General features: G+C 39.6%; 1 protein-coding gene across 1 annotated transcript in view; it reads right to left on the minus strand.

Moving 5' to 3' along the window:
* Positions 1-223: 223 nt before the first annotated feature.
* The window catches only part of Nipa1 (NIPA magnesium transporter 1), a 50,233-nt gene continuing 32,167 nt past the window's right edge, over positions 224-18,289 (minus strand). Inside the window, exons 4-5 of the mRNA XM_021652642.2 lie at positions 7,214-7,374; positions 224-2,534 (exon numbers count right to left, since the gene is read on the minus strand). Coding sequence (XP_021508317.1) covers positions 2,023-2,534; positions 7,214-7,374 — 673 coding nt within the window. The 3' untranslated portion in view covers positions 224-2,022. The remainder of the gene's footprint in view (positions 2,535-7,213; positions 7,375-18,289) is intronic.

Here is an 18,289-nt window from a genome sequence, read left to right on the forward strand (position 1 = left end):
CCTTTATATTAAAGTTACACTGCTTCTGCTGCATAACACGTTTCACTTATTATTCTGTTAAATAAATTAAGCTTAATATTCCTAAAGATACCGGTGATTAAAAAATTTCAAGAGTTGATACAAAGAAGAATGAACTTCAATATTTACTAACTACTACTTTATGCAAAACATTGTTTAGATCATTTTGTTGCTGTTCTTAACAAATCACTGACTGACACACACCAAAGTTATCATTCATTTATTTCAATTTATTAAACCTGACAAATGAGCCAGAAAACCAAATTCTTTTATGTTAAACTAGTATTTTATTTACCCTTTTTATTCTACAGGTCAGTGAACTATTCTTTGTGTCTTTTTTTCTGGACCAGGGAAATTAAGACAGGGTTTCTCTGTATAGTCTTGGCTGTCCTGGAGCTCACTCTGTAAACCAGGCTGGCCTCAATTCAGAGACACACCCGCCTCTGACTCTTAAATTCTGAGATTAAAGATGTGCTCCACCACCACCCAGCTATTCTCTGGCATTTTACTTTAGAAACGCCCTTTCTATGTGGAAAAGCACATTTTTTATCTTAGTAAGACGTTTAATTGGGTATTATTAAAATTTACCCAAATTATTTATTGAACCCCATTTTTTAAACCTGGCCTATTCCATTTAGATAAAACAAAACATGTGAAATATACAATATCATAATATGGTGCTATATTGTATCACCTTGTACCTTGCTCCAATTTAAAGCACAGGGAAGATTACTATGGATAGAAGAATCATTTCTGATCAAAATACTGCATGATTAACAGCTATTTTCCACTTAAGAAGGCTGTTTTGTTTTGTTGTTTCTCTTCAATGCTGGGTATAAAACCCAGGGCCTTGCATACAGTCAGAGGTTTAGTAAGAGGCTCAGTAAGAAACTTTAGAAGGCTATACCATTTCAAACAAGAAGGCTACATTGTTTTAATCTGTGCTAGAAACTGCCTCCGAAAGTAGGCCTTTGTAGAAACAGTCCTAAGCTGTGTTCCTTTGATCTATTCCTGTATTAAGGTGCTTTTAACTAAACTCCTGCAGTATGTACTAAAGAGACACTATCTAATGTAACAACCTCAGTGTCAAGTTTAATAGTTTATTTCTTCTGAATGGACATAATGCCTCCTGAAACAGAAAGCAGGTGTTTTTCCATAACAATCTAAGTAACACAGGTTAAATGAAAATAAATCATCTCTTCATACTTATTCTGTTGTTCTTAATCAGACTACAATACACAAATGGGTTACAAATGGGTCACTTTTCGTTTTTTTTCTGTATCTTTAGTTTTCACTATCTTCTACTTATTACAGTATTTTTTTCTAACTGCTTTACATATCTGTGATTAGAACATTTAACTTATACACAGTAATAGTTAAATTAAGTGAATAATTTAAATGATAAAGGCACTGAAATTGATTTGAGCTATTGGAAGGTCACCCTGTCAATGGAACTCTGAATTACTGTCATTACTGTCCTCTCTCTGCTTACTACTGTTTGGGGGTACATGTAGGAAAGTCAGGTTGCTAAAGGACTAAAAACAACTCAATTCATATACCTCTTATTTGTACAATACCTGAATGCTATACATGCTTAACACAAGCACAAAGTCAGTCATGTTTACTGTACAGAGCAGGATTTTACGACAGTTTCTTCCTTTTCCAAGGTACTTTAAGAACATCTGCTCCCCTACAAAGACTAACTAGAAAGACCTCATCCTTATTTTCTGGTTAAATCATGTTAAAATGTTTTAAACAAGTAGTTATGAATGCTTCTAGGTTAATGGAAATGAAAACAGGATTTGTCTCATTAGAGAGAGTTGACACCAAGACAACCATTGGGAGCCTTGTGCTGCAGAGGTCTGGACCCCACCCTGGTGCAAAGCCAGGCTCTCTATTATCCACAGGCAGCTCTCACCAAGAGTCTCTTCTGCTTGACATCTAGTAAGAACCACAGATTCCCTTCAATGCCTGTTCCTTAAGCCCCCACTCCTTAGTTGCATCTTAGTCTGTTTTCATATTGGATTTGTTCATCTCCCCAAGGTTGAAGTTGAATTCTTTGAACACTTGTATAAGGACAATTCCCACGGAGACAGTTGTAAATCCACAGGCCATGCCTAAGAAGTCCACCAGGCCCACATTGCTCCACTCCCGGAAGAGGATGGCTGAAGCCAGTAGGACCAGCGTGGTAAACACCACGTAGTAGATGGCCCCAAACACAGAGGAGTCGAAGCACTCCAGGGCCTTGTTGATGTACCTGAATTGGACAATGATGCTGCAGCCCAGGACAGCCAGGAGCACCAGACACAGGCAGAGGGCTCTCTGACTGGATGGATTGTTGTGCAAGATGTCTTGGGCTGCCAGCCCAATGCCCTTGGTGGAAGGCACAGTGAAACTCCCCAGCAAGGAGCAAATGCTGATGTAGACCATGATGTTGGTGGGCCCGTGGGCTGGTGCAATCCAGAAGATCAACAGCAGCAGCATAAGCAGCACAATGCATAGGTAGCCCACGAACACTGAAAGACAGACAGCACAGAGTGACCAGGGAAGCCATCCCACCAGACACCACCCAGAAGGCAGAGCTGAATGAGTGCCTGATCCCTTTCTACCACCCCTTCTCCCCTTAGGGGAGAGAAACCTAAGGGAGAACAGGCAGCCACTCAACAGCACACTCCACAGACTAGTTCAGTGGTAGAGTACATGCCCAACATACTCAAGGCCCTAGGTTTGAACCCAAGCATGGTAAAACAAAAATGTGTAGCTGCAAGCTACTGCAGCCACAAGGGTAACATTAGGCCAGAAGAGTTGTCTTCATTGGAATGCCTGTGCCAATAAGTCTTTGCCTTGCATCCTTTACCATTAAAGACCCCATTATAATTCTGCTTCTGGTTGGATACAGCCCCATCTAACCAGGCTACAAGTACCCACTGCCCCTCCAAATGGATGGACACATACTCTAATGAAAAAAGGCACTGCTAGGGCTCCTGCTAGGGCCAAGCCTGGAATAGCTGAAAAAATTGTGACCAACTCCATTGATGGGAAGCCCCCACCATGGCTCCCAATAAAAATGTGAAACCTTGCCCCAAAGTGTCTTAACTACTAATGTTTATTTCACCTACTCTATCAGTACCATTAAAAAACCCAACAAAAACCGTTTTTTAAAGGTTAAAAAAAAGGTTGGGGATTTAGCTCAGTGGTAGAGCGCTTGCCTAGCAAGCGCAAGGCCCTGGGTTTGGTCCTCAGCTCTGGAAAAAAAAAAAAAAATAATAATAATAATAATAAAGGTTAAAAAAAAAACCCAAAGCTAGTCACATGATGGACTTAATTTTTTCTTACAGACTGGGCCTGTTTTGTCATTCTGACTGGTCTGGAACACCTAAGTTTAAAGGATCTTCCCAACTCAGCCTTTTTAGTAGCTGAGACTGTAGGTACATGCCACCATTGTACATGGCCACAAGATGGATTTTCTTACTTCCAAGTCAATTTCAACAAATATTTATAGAACATCTACCACAGACGGATGATACTAAGGGCATAAGCAAAGCAAGGATAATCTTAAATGTGGCAGTGTCTAGGACCAACGCAACTTCTAGTTCAGTGGTTCTCAGTCTAAGTCCTACGACCTAAGACCGTCAGACAACATGGATACTTACATTAAGATTCATAACAGTAACAGAATTACAGTAGTGAAGTAGCAACAAAAATAACTTTATGATTGGGATCACCACACTATGAGGAACTGTGTTAAAGGGTCGCAGCACTAGGAAGTTAAGAACCACTGCTTTAGGGGATCCATACAATGGGTATGGGTAGGATACAAAGAGCACACAACCATAAATTATCTTATATTTTTCACAAGTTCTGAATGTCTCTGTGGACTTCTAGATGAAAAATCTGTTTATTAAATTATAAATTATCAGAGCTATAAATTATATAACAAAGAAGTCCTTGTGCATAAATTTTTTACAAATACAACTTCCATGTAGGCTGAAGGATGGCTATTCTTTTTCTGACTGGGACGTCAAGAGTTATCCTCCATTTCAGAGGGTCATACCACTGATGGCAAGTGCTCATGCTGATGGCATATACTCAGAGTAAGTCACGAACATGACATCATGTATCAGTTTGTATCTACAACATCTTTTTTCAGCACTCACACACTTTGTGTGGTCTGCCAACTTCATCATGCCTTTTCATATAGTTGTATTTGAGCATATAAATAAGAAGGTAGAGCTCTGCTATGGCTTGTTTATACAGTGAGGCATTATATTGATTGCTCTGAAATTCCATGTGCAAGGTTGATTTCACAGATCTAGAAAGCAGCTAGATATGCAAATCAGTCAGCAACAAGAGTGGACATGCAAACAAGCAAGCAGGCAGTGGGAGCTCAGGCCCTCAGGAATGAGAAAACAGAACTATTTTGCCCTGTACTAGACGCAGCCTCAGGAAAAGAGTCAAAGGAAGAATAGTTAAAAGCTGTGTGAGAGCCTCATCTACAAACAGGAAAAGTAGAAATGGAGAGCAGAGAGACTGGTACATGTAAGGTTTGGAGGGTATGGGTATAAAATCAGAGGAAGACTGAGTCCAAGTAAGCAGGCAGAGGGTCAGCAGCAGAGTGCGAATGTGGATCTATCTAGGCTTGCTCTTGTGGGAAGGGTGGATACAAAGAGCCTTGACACTGGAAGGGACAAAATCAAATGACATTTCAGAAAGGTCTCTAGAATAAAAAAGGCTGAAAGTAAGGCTAGTGGAGGTTAGCAAAATCGGGTCTCATCAAAGGCAGCAATGAGGAATGCAGAGGCAGCCAGCCTAGTTAGATAAAGAAGGGACAAGAACAGCAGCTACACGGGGGACTTGGCCAGCAGCCTCAGTAGCTATGTATGAGAACGAAGAATTCACAACCAGAAAACCTCTTTATTTTCCTCTCCTCAGCCAGAGTTTCTCATTTCTCAGATGTCCCCAGATGTATGACTTTTCAATCTGTGTGTCAAGCATGTTTTTCAACAGTCCTCTTTAAAGGATCCAGTTTACACTTTTTCTCACCAGTAACTTAACCTCATGAAACTTATGCCATGGATATTCTATCTATCCGTTCAGATTTTGTCTCTAAATCTGTCCTTCATACATTAAAAAAGATTTATGTTTTCTCCCCTGAGGATAAGCTCGTGCTTTCTGGAGTGATGCTGCCAGCACTGAGCATGTGCATGTCATAGCACACTCTGAGCATCTCCTTTTCTTTCTGTGGTGCAGTGTATCTCATCCAGGGTCTTGCTATTCTAACACTGAGATACAAATCCCTGTCTCACTATTCTCTCTCTGAATACCCTCACAGAACATTTTCTCCGACTTTCCATCTTTGAATATTAGGGGGGTTGGAAATATATTTAAGTGCTGGTTTAAATGCCCTCTGGGGCAACAGGTAATTGTGGTGTTTGTATGAAGAGAGAGACAAAGAGAGAGAGAGAGAGAGAGAGAGAGAGAGAGAGAGAGAGAGAGAGAGAGAGAGAGAGAAAGAAAGAGAGAGAGCTGTCTATGCATATACTAGCAGCCCTGAGTGGATTTTGTGGGTTAAAAAATGAGTACACATAGTTGAGAGGCTGAAGTGGGGCTATGGGAGGAGCTGTAGGAAAAAGAATGAGGGCAGCTTTTATCAAAATGCACTGCTTTCTTTTGTTTTGTTTTTTTTTTTTATGTGTTTGAGTATTTTACCTGCATGTATGCTTGTGTACTATTTGCATGGCTGTGCCTAAAGAGTTCAGAAGAGGGCATCAGATTCCTGCAACTAGAGTTACAGATGATTGTAAACTACCATGTGGATTCTGGGAATTAAAACTCACTCTTCTGGTAAAGCAGCAAGTGCTCTTAACCTCTGAGCCATCTTTCCAGTCCATCGAATTACACTGTGTATAGATGTATGCAATTCTAAATAAATAAATATATTTAAAAACATCTTAAAATCAACAAAACAAAGCTGGACATATGTCTGTAATCTGATCAGTTAAGAGGCTGAGGGAGGAGGACTGCTACAAGTTTGGGCCTAATGCGGGATACATAGCAAGCAGCCAAGCTACATATTGTGACGCTGACTAAGAAAAAGAAGTCTCAGTACTCAAACAGAGCAGCTCACAACTGAGGGTAGCAGCAAGTCAAGGAAGGTGTGACACCTCTGGCCTCCAAAGGCACCAGTACTCATGTGTACGTAGGCATGTACAAAATAAAAATAATAAAGTATAATTATACATACATAAATTACAAATGTATAAATAAGTTAAGATATGAACATATCAGAATCATTCACACTAGTCAAAATTAGGGGGACTGAAAATATGACTCAGAGGTACAATGTTTATTTAGCCCGCATAGGCCAAATGTCAATTCCTAGCATGTGGAAAATGTAACCTATAGATATGTTCCTCTGGAAATCATGTGAACCCTTCAGGGTACTCTTGCCTACTTCAGAGAGTTGTCTATTTTTTAATGCCTTTGTCTTTATCCTCATACTCAGAAAATACTTTGGATTTGTTAAGAATAAGTAAATATTAAAATGTGAAATGTTTACAGATGTGGTGGTTTTAATGAGAATGACCCCTACAGGTTTGTATGTTTCAATACTTGATCATCAGTAGGTGGAGCTGTTTGGGAAGGATTAAGACGTGTGCCTTGTTGGAGGAGGTGTATCACTGGGGCAAGCTTTGAGGTTTCAAAAGACTCATGCCATTCCCAGTGCTGTTTCTCTGCCTCCTACGTGTGGATCAAGATGTGAGCTCTCTGCTGTTCCAGCCAACATTCCTTTGCTCTACCATCATGGACTCTTAACCCTCTGAAACCATAAGCCCAAGTAAATGGCTTTATTTTATAAGTTGTCTTGGTCATGGTGTTTAGTTGCAGCAACAGAAAAGTAACTAAGACAATAGGCCTAAGTTGCCAAAGGGAAATAAAGTCCTACCTAACTTCATTATGAATTCTCTAGGTAATCAAGCCAAACATAAAGAACCTCTGAAAATTGGGTTAGGTTTTTACTCACAGCCAGCTGATGTACATACATAGAATGGACAGCTACTCAAGATTTGTGATGAAAAATCAGAGTAGACACTGCACATCTGTCCTGACAGAAAGTGTCAGGATGGAGTGGTACTGTTGAGATGTCTGGCTTCCTTGGGAAACACATTTGGCAATCCTGCTAAAAAGGAGTTACCTGGATTGGTCAGCTTCTCCTCCAACTCAGCCTGAGTTGTCACACTCTCAGACTTTGGGGAATGGATAATCAGCACGACAGAACCTGCACAGCTTAGCAGACACCCCAACTTGCCCAAGATGTTGAGTTTTTCCTTCAGAAGATAAGAAGCTAAAATGGACCTTCAATTAAATAAAAGAAATCATGACAGTTTAAATCAAAACTGATTTTACCATGTAAAGATACTTTATCTTCAAGACCCATACTTTCTTTATTTTCATTGAGGTTTTTAAAAATGTTTTTGTTTGTATTTTGGCACTGGGAATAAAATCCAGGGCCCTGCACATACTTTAACACTGAGCAACATGTACAGTCAGCCTATCATTTAGTTTTTGCAAATAGAAAAACTAGCTTTCCCAATAGAAATTTATTAAAGTTTTATTTCAATACAATCGGGTTTTTGTATCATTTTCATGCATAGCTAATATGTAGTTTATGACATCTTATCTCAGTTATCTTAAATGTAAAAAGAGACAGTTTTATGATTGACCAAAATATAAAAATATCCCTTCCTTATTTATAAAAACAAACAACATATGTATACACAAACCAGAACAAAAAAATGCTAATGGCAACTAAAGTATGGAAGAAGGAATAACGGTGGTTATTTTTCACTAATATTCAAAACTTTAAAAAATATAGTATTAGTTTTTTCATATAAAAATAATGTATGAGTTCATAAAATATCAATGTGTTCATGTCTTATTTCCCATTATAACATCAGCATACAACCTGAAGTGGAAAAACTGGGATTCCATTAGGTCATTCCTATTTTGTTATCTATGCTGAAGATATTCAGAGGACTTGAATATCTGGGAACAGGATGCAACAGGTTCATGGGTATACTGGATTGTTTTCTTTGACAAATAGGCCCTAGATAGGATGAGCACTGAAGCTAAGGCTACAAGGCTAATGAAGAGGCAGGAGAAATGAAGTGACAATAAACAGTTAACATGAAAAAAGTACCCCCCAGTATCATGTGTATTTTCTACAGAAAAGGAGACAATGAGACAGAATCTCACTGTGCAACCCCGGTTGGCCTGGAACTCATGGCAGTGCTCTGCCTTAGTCTCCCATGAAGCACTACACTCAGGTGATTCACATCATAAATATCTGTCAATGGCCTGTTAAAGCAGGTTCCAGCCTGTGGTATTACTGGGAAATTAAGTTATTGGAAAGGGAAGGAAGAGGTATAAAGCAAGTGAAGAGGGAGACAAGGGAAAGTAATGGAATAAATATTACAAAAGGGCAGAAGGAAAGGCTGTCTTGGGGGAAGGTGAGGGCAAGAGCAGGGTGGCCTGGAAAGGGCAGTAGGGGCTAGAAAAGAACAAAGTCACGTATGTATGAAAAGGCCATAATGAAACCCATTATTCTGGGTCCAACTAAAAATTTAATTAAAAATACTTAAGAACAAAACCTGGAAAAAAGTGAAAGAAAAATTAAGGCCAAATGGTTAGACTTAAATATTGCTTTCCCAAGGGAATGCGAAGAGGAGCATGTGGCTGCAGGTGAATAAGAGCATAAGAGGCTGGACAGGGCTCCTCTCGGCTCTGAAAGGAGATAGCCTGGGGTCACAGGAAGTGAGAGACAAAGAAAAACAAAACAAAACAAAACAAAAACGAAAAACAAACAGAGATTCAGTTCATCTTCTCAGCTGCCCTTGGAAAAGCAGATGAACAGGGCTTAAACTCTTTAAACTATGGTTCAGTGGCTATCCTTTCCTAGTTATTCAAATACTTGGGTGGAGCAGTTAAGACTATATTTATGTTGGAAGAAATGTCTCAGTGAACTGAGAAATCATTAACTTGTAGTTCGGCAAATAAGGAGAAGGAAAGATGACTATACAGACCAGGGGCAGGAAGGCATGGGTAAGAGACCTGAGTTTGAGGCTCACCATATCAATGTACCACTATCATTTTCTGAATGCATGAACATAAACATTCATAAGGCAAAAGTCCCCACCTCCTACCTTATGCTACTTTGTGTATAGTATACACAATATACTATACTGTATCTACAGTTTTGTCATGAAGGCCTAGCAGTCAAATTTGAAAAATCAACTGCATTGCTAACATAACATAATAAGGAAAACACGGTAAAATATGCCTAGAGCTTAAATCAGGGCCAGGGTGGCTTACATTTTTGACTAGTTGGTCCCTAGTTGGTAGAACTGGTTGGAAAGAGATTAGGTGGTATGACCTTGTTGGAGGAACTGTGACACTGTGGAGGATTTGGGGGTTCAAAGGGTTTGAGCCATTTCCAGTGCATTTCTCTGCCTCCTGCTTAATGGATCAATATATGAGATGTCCCTTTGTCCTGCAATTGTGGACTTTAACCTTTTGAAACCTTAAGCCACATTAAACACTTTGTTTTGTAAGTGGCCTTAATGAAGGTGTTTTGTCACAGCAATAGAAAAGTATAAGCCAATGTTGCTGCCCAAAGAATCAGGAACAAAAGTGGAGAGTGTCACAAAACAGAACTAGGTTCACCTGGGACAGCTGTCAGACTGGGCCATGGTTGAATGGGACTGCCATGAATAAAAGCAGGACAATGAGCCTGGACCACAAGGCCAGATCACCTCTCATCCCAGAATGCAATAGCCACTTGTAAAAGTTGGTTATTATAAGAGTTTGATATGCTGAAGTATACATTTCTTTATATATATTAATTTATTTTTATTTATTACAATTTATTCACTTTGAATCCCAGCTATAGCCTCCTCTTTTGTCCCCTCCTACTCCCGCCCTTCCCTCTTCTCCTCCTATGCCCCTACCCTAGGTCACTGATAGGGGAGGTCCTCTCCCCTTCCATCTGACCCTAGACTATCAGGTCTCATCAGGACTGGCTGCACTGTCTTCCTTTGTGGCCTGGTAAGGCTTTTCACCCCTCAGGGGGAGGTGGTCAAGGAGCCAGCCACTGAGTTCATGTCAGAGACAGTCCCTGTTCCCATTACTAGGGAACCCACTTGGACACTGAGCTGCCATGGCCTACATCTGTGCAAGGGATCTAGGTTATTTCCATGCATGGTCCTTGGTTGTATTATGGGTCTTAGAAAAGACCCCTGTGCCCAGATTTTTTTTTTTTCATACGTCCAGGTCTTTTATCTCTCCCTTCTTTCATAAGATTCCCTGCACTCTGCCCAAAGTTTGGCTATGTCTCAACATCTGCTTTGATACCTTGCTGGGTATAGTCTTTCAGAGGCCCTCTGTGGTAGACCCCTGTCCTGTTCCTGTTTTCTCCCTCTTCCAGTCTGATGTCTGTGTCGTTTGCCTTCCTGAGTGATGATTGATCATCTTACCCAGGGTCCTCCTTCTTGCTTAGCTTCTTTAAGTGTACAGATTTTAGTATGTTTGAAAGACTTTTCTCCTAATCTGAATTTTCCCTTCCTTCCTTCCTTCCTTCCTTCCTTCCTTCCTTCCTTCCTTCCTTCCTTCCTCCTTCCTCCCTCCCTACCCCTCCCTCCCCCCTTTCTTTCTTTCCTTCCTTCCTTCCTTCCTTCCTTCTTTCTTTCTTTCTTTCTATTTTACAGCATTCTCCTTGTATGTGTACCTATGCACCAGAAGAGGGCACCAGATCTTACTATAGATGGTTAAGAGCCACCATGTGGTTACTGAGAATTAAACTCAGGACCTTTGGAAGAACAGCCAGTGCTCTTAACCACTGAGCCATTTTTCCAGTCCTTACATTTCCTTGATAACAACCTCTGTAACATGGTTTTAAAACGTGTGTGTGTGTGTGCACGTATGCGTGTTTGTGTGCATTCTATAGCATGCATCTGGAAGTCACAGAACAAATTATAGGAGTCGGTTTTCTTCCTTTAACATGTAGACCACAGGACTGAACTTATGTCAGCCACCAGGTTTGACAGCAAACCTGAGGGCAATAAAGATTAAGTTTGTCTTTACCTGTTAAGCCATCTCGCTGGATCACTGCTTGTTTTAAATGTATTCTTTACTGAGAAGTGAGCTGTGAGTTGTTTCCTGAGCTCCACCATGCATCCCTCAGCTATTCCTGAGGTCTGCTGTGCCCCAGAAACATACAGGTTGGACCCCTCCATGCCAATCTCCTGCCTGCCAGGTCCCCCTGGGACATATCCAGCAACAGTGAGCTGCACTCTGTCCCCTGAGCTCCATCATCAGGCCCATGGCTCTGCCTGCCTTCCCAAAGATGCCTGCAAAGGTGGGGAGGGGGAGGACAGGAACATTCAGGTCCACCTGGAGAACAGCGAGCAGAGGTGAGCAGCATGCTATTCCCTGAGCTTCATTGTCGGGCCCACAGCTCTGACTGCCTCCCGAAGAGTCCTGGCAGCACCAGGAACATCCAGTCAACACCAGAAACAACCAGATGGCTAAAGACCAGTGGAAGAACACAATCAACAAGATCTAGGGCAATATGGTACCACCAGAGCCCAGTTTTCCTACGACAGCAAGCCCTGGATATCCTAACACAGCCAAAGCACAAGAAGATACAGTGCTATAAGAATGATAGAGGAAATTAATAAATCCCTTAAACAAATACAGAAAAACACAATCAAACAGGTGAAGGAAATGATAAAACTGCTTAAGACCTGAAAATGGAAATAGAAGCAACAAATAAAACACAAACTGAGGGAATCCTGAAGATGGAAAACCTAGGGAACTACAAACACAAGCATCACCAACAGAATTCAAGAAATAAAAGAAAGAATCTCAGGCATAGAAGATATGATTGAAGAAATTGATATACTGGTAAAAGAAAACATTAAATGTAAGTTCCTGACACAAAACACCCAAGGAATCTGGGACACTATGAAAAGACCAAAAGTAAGAATAATAAGAATAGAAGAAGAAGATTCCCAGCTCAAAGGACCAGAAAATATTTTCAACAAAATCATAAAAGAAAATTTCCCCAACCTAAAGAGATCCCTATAAACATACAAAAAGCTTACAGAACATCAAATAGATTGGACTAGAAAAGAAAATCCACCCACCACATAATAATCAAAACACTAAATATACAGAACAAAGAAAGAATATTAAAAGCTTCAAGGGGGAAATGCTAAGTTATATATAAAAACAGACCTATCAGAACTATACCTGACTTCTCAACAGAGACTCTAAAAGCCAAAAGGGCCTGGATGGATATCTGTTTTATTAATAATTATTTGTTACAATTTATTCACTTTGTATCTTGGCTGTGGCCCCCTCCCTTATCTCCTCCCAATTCTGCCCTCCCTCCCTCTTCTTCCCCTATGCCCCTCCCCTAGTCCACTGATATGGGAGGTCCTCCTCCCCTTCTATCTGACCCTGGCCTATCAGGTCTCATCAGAGCTGGCTGCATTGTCTTCCTCTGTGGCCTGCTAAGGCTGCACCCCCAGGGGGAGGTGATCAAAGAATAGGCCACTGAGTTCATGTCAGAGACAGTCCCTGTTCTCCTTACTAGGACACCGACGTGGAGACTGAGTCTATGGGTTACATCTGTGCAGGGGTTTTAGGTCCTTTCCATGCATGGTCCTTGGTTGGGCTATCAGTCTCTGCAGGGACCCCAGGACCCAGGTTTTGTTTTGTTGTTGTTTTTTTTTTTTTTTTTGGCTCTGTTGGTCTCCTTTTGACACTCCTCTGGACAGATATCTTGAAGACTCTAAGAGACCACAGATGTCATCCCAGACTACTATACCCAACAAAACTCTGAATCACCACAGATGGAGAAAACAAGATATTCCATGACAAAAAGAAATTTAAACAATATCTAGCCACAAATCCAGCCCTACAGAAGATACTAGGAGAAAAACTCCAACCCAAGGAGGCTAACTACACCAGCAAAATCAAAAGAAGGGAATCACGAGGTCATGTGCACACACAAATGCATGAGTGCACACACTCTACCACCACCAACATTAAAATAACAGGAATAAGCAATAATTGGTCATTAATATCTCTCAAAATCAATGGACTTAATTCCTCAATAAAAAGACATAGGCTAACAGAAAGGATCCATTCTTGTACTGCATACAAGAAACATAGCTCAGCAATAACAAGAGACATTACTTCAGAGTTAAGGGCTGAAAAAATATTTTCTAAACAAATGAACCCAAAAAGCAAGCTGAGGTAGCCAGCCTAATATCTAATAAAATAGACTTTCAATCAAAATAAATCAAAAGAGATGAAGAAGGACACTTCATATTCATCACAGGAAAAACCCACCAAGATGACATCTCAGTTCTGAACATCTAAGCCCCAAATGCAAGAGAACCTACATTTGCAAAAGACACATTACTAGAACTGAAATCACACATCGAACCCCATATATTAATTAGTGGGAAACTTCAACACCTCTCCTCACCAATGGACAGGCCATCAAGACAGAAACTATAGAGAAATAATGAAACAAACTTACGTTATGTATCAACTGGACCTAACAATATCGACAGAACATTTTACCCAAACACAAAAGAATATACCATCTTTTCAGCACCTCATGGAACCTTCTCCAAAATTGACCATGTAGTCGATCATAAAACAAGCCTCAACAGATACAAGAAAATTGAAATAATCCCATTTATTTTATCAGATTACCATGGATTAAAGTTGAACTTCAAGAACAAAGAATACAAACTCATGGAAACTGAACAATTCTCTACTTAATGACCACTGGGTCAGGGAGTAAACAAAGAAAGAAATTACAGAATTTCTAGAAGTCAATGAAAATTAAGGCATAACATATCCAAACTTAAGAGACACAATGAAAGCAGTGCTAAGAGGAAAGTTCATAGCACTAGGTACCTTTTAAAGAAACTGGAGAGATCTCATACTAGCAACACCTGACCTCATAACAGCACACCTGAAAGCTCTAGAACAAAAAAGAAGCAAACACACCCAAAAGGAGTAAAGGCAGGAAATAATCAAACTCAGGGCTGAAATCAGTGAATTTGAAACAAAGAGAACTATACAAAGAATCAATGAAATCAAGAGCTGGGTCTTTGAGAAAAGCAACAAGATAGACAAAGCCTTAGCCAAACTAACTGAAAGGCAGAGAAACAATATCCAAATAAACAAAATCAGAAATGAAAAGGGGGACATAACAACAGACACTGAGGAAATTCAAAGAACCATTAGGTCTTACTTCAAAAGCCTATACTCCATAAAATTGGAAAATCTAAATGAAATGGACTATTTTCTTGACAAATTTCACTTACCAAAGTTGAATCAAGATCAGGTAAACATTTTAAATAGTCCCTAACCCTTAAGAAAATAAAAGCAGTCATTAAAAGTCTGGCAACCAAAAAAAGCTGAAACCAGATGATCAAGCAGGCTTCATTCCAGGGATACAGGAGTGGTTCAATATACGAATATCTAGCAATGTAATCCATGATATAAGCAAATTAAAAGAAACACACAGAGACACAATCATCTTATTAGATACTGAAAAAGTCTTTGACAAAATCCAACATGTTAAAAGTCTTGGAGAGATGAGGGATATAGGCACATACATAAACACAATAAAGGCAATAGACAGCGGCCTATAGCCAACTCCAAAATAAATTGAGAGAAACTTAAATCAATTCCACTGAAATCAGGGCAAGAAAAGGCTGCTCACTATTTCCCTATCTGTTCAATATAGTACTTGAAGTTTTAGCTACAGTAACAAGACAACTAAAAGAAAGGAGAAACAAATTAAAAAGGAAGAAGTTAAAGTATCACTATTCACAGATGATTTGATAGTATACATAAGTGACCCCAAAACTTCTACCAGACAACTCATATAGCTGAGAAATACCTTCAGCAAAGTAGCTAGATACAAAATTACCTAAAAACAAAACAAAAACAAAAAAGAACCCCCCTAAAAAAACCCACAAAAAACAGTAGCCCTACTTTATGCAAATGATAAATGGACCAAGAAAGAAATTAGGGAAATAACACCCCTCCTAATAGCTAAAAATAATATAAAATATCTTGGTGTAACTCTGGCCAAACAAGTGAAACACTTTTATGACAAGAACTTCAAGTCTCTTAAAAAAGAAATTGAAGAAGATATCGGAAGATGGAAAGATCTCCCATGCTCATGGATTAGTAGGATTAACATAGTAAAAATGGCCATTTTACCAAAGTCAATCTACAGATTCAATTCAATTTCCATCAAATTTCCAACACAATTCTTTACAGACCTTGAAACAGCAATTCTCAACTTCATATAGAAAAATAAAAAAACACAGAATAGCTAAAATAATCCTGTACAATAAAAGAACTTCTGGGGGTATCCCTGATTTCACATTGTACTACAGAGCAATAGTAATAAAAACATGGTACTGGTATAAAAACAGACAGGTTGATCTAACTGAATCAAATTGAAAACCCAGAACACACACCTATGAACACTTGATTTTTTTTTTGTTTTTGTTTTTGTTTTTGTTTTTTTGTTTTTGTTTTGAAGCCAGAACCATACAATGGAAATCGTAACTCTCGCTGATCGAACTGGACATCTGTATGTAGAAGAATGCAAATAGATCCACATTTATCAGCCTGCATACAAATCAAATGTAGTGGATCAAAGACCTCAACTTAAGGTCAGGCACACTAAATCTAATAGAAAAGAAAGCAGGAAATAGCTTTGAACACATTTGTGAGTAGACAACTTCCTGAACAGAACACTAACAGCTCAGGCTCTAAAACCAACAATTAATAAATGGGACCTCATGAAACAAAAAAGCTTCTATAAGGCAAAGGACAAGGTCAACAGAACAAAATGGCAGCCTACAGAATGGGAAAAGATCTTCACCAACCCAACATCTGACAGAGGGCTAATATCCAAAATATATAAAGAACTTAAGAAATTAAACACCAACAAACCAAATAATCCAATTAAAAATGTGGTACAGAGCTAAACAGAGGAATCTCAACAGAAAAATATCAAATGGCAGAGAAATACTTAAAGAAATGCTCAATGTCCTTAGTCATCAGGGAAACACAATTCAAAATGACTCTGAGATTCCATCTTACACATATCAGAATGGCTAAGATCAAAAACTCAAGTGACATCACATGCTGGAGAGGATGTGGAGAAAGGGGAACCCTCCTCCATTGCTGGTGGGAGTGCAAACTTGTATAACAACTTTGGAAATCAATTTGGCACTTCTCAGAAATTGGGAATAGTGATACCTCAAGACCCAGCTATACCAATCCTAAGCATATACCCAAGAGATGTTCCACTATACTACAAGGACACTTGCTCAACTATGTCCATAGCAGTTTTATATTTGTAATAGCAAGAAACTGAAAACAACCTAGATATCCCTCAACAAAAGAATGGATATAGAAAATGTGGTATATTTACACAATGGAATATTACTCAGGTATTAAAAACAAAGAGATCATGAAATTTGCAGGCAAATAGATGGAACTAGAAAAGATCCCTGAGGGGCTAATAGAGACCCAGCGAGACACATGTTATGTCTCACTTATTAGTGGACATTAGACATAAAGTACAGGATATCCATGCTACAATCCACAGACCCAAAGAAGCTAAGTAACAAGGAAGGCCCAAGGGATAAAGCTTGAATCCCACTCAGAAGGGGAAATAAAATCGACACTAAATGTGGATGGAGGGAGGGAACTCAGTGGGGAAGGAGGTAGGAAGGAGAGCAGGGATGGAGATTAGGAGTAGGGAAGGGGGAGAAGGCTAGGGAGAGAACAGAAATTGGAGGTGGGTTTTTCTCTGAGCCATGCCAGAAACCTAGGACAAGAAAAATCCCAACAAGAAGGAATATGGAACCTGAAATGGCTACCTCCTGTAACTGGGCAAGACTTTCAATGGAGGGATGAGGACACCAATCCACCCACAAAAACCTTTGATCCCAAATTTTTCTTGCCTATAAGATCTACAGGGATGAAGATGGAACAGAAGTTGAGGGAATGCCCAATCAAGTTGGGACTGGCCCAACTTGAGACCTATCCCATGAAAGAAGCCAAACCTTGACACGACTAATGATATTCTGCTGTACTCACAGACAGGAAGCTAGCATAACTGTCCTCTGAGAGGCTTCACACAGCAGCTAATGGAAACAGATACAGAGACCCACAGCCAAACATTAGATGGAGCTTGGAGGATCCTGTGGAAGAGGGCAAAGAAGGACTGAAGGAGCCAGAGAGGTCAAGGACACTACAAGAAAACCTACAGAGTCAACTAACCTGGGCCCATAGGGGCTCTCAGAGACCGAACCACCAACCAAAACATGCATACCTGTCCTTAACCCAGTATCAAGTTTTGATTACTATGGTGTTTATTTTATTTTATTTGAGACGAAGGCTCAGTGTGAAGTCAAGTCTCATCTCAATCTTGATGTCTCCTATTGTCAGCCTTCTACGTGCTAGGCTTATAGGTCAGACCGCAGGGCTCAGCTTCAGCTTTCCACATGCTGGGCTTACAGGCATACACCACAACACCCAGTTCAGCCTTCTAGCTGCTGGGTTTACTGGTATTTACCACAATACCCAGCTTGATTACTGGTTTTGAAATAAGCTTTGAAGTTAGAAAGTGTAATTCCTCTACCTTTCTTTATATTTCAAGATTGTCCATCTACTTAAATTTTCCCCATCTGCATATAAATTTTAGGGACAGCATACCAATTTCTATGAAGAATTAAGATAGAATTTTGAGAGAATTGTACTGAACCTACAGATTAATCTGAGAATACTACCATAGTAATAATATTATCTTTTCCTTGCCTGTAAATATGGGCCATTTACTATGTCTCCTTTAAATGCACTCAGAAATATGTGTTGGCACTAGCACCTGCTTGAAGACTGAGAAATACTTCCATAGTTTTCAGAGTGTGACTGCCTTTTTTTTTTTTTTTGTAAAATTTATTCCTATTTCATTTACTTTGGTGCTACTGGATAGGAAACTTTTATTTTTATTAAACATTTTGTTTAATATCCATACATGTATATAATGTATTTGGATCCACTATACTCCCTGTTCGCTCCTCTCTAATTCCAATGCCCCCTACTTTTCTCTCCCAACGTCATATTATCATTCTCCCACCTACACACTCCCTCTCTT

This window comes from Meriones unguiculatus, chromosome 14, assembly GCF_030254825.1.
Source record: "Meriones unguiculatus strain TT.TT164.6M chromosome 14, Bangor_MerUng_6.1, whole genome shotgun sequence".
Taxonomy (NCBI): Eukaryota; Metazoa; Chordata; class Mammalia; order Rodentia; family Muridae; genus Meriones; species Meriones unguiculatus.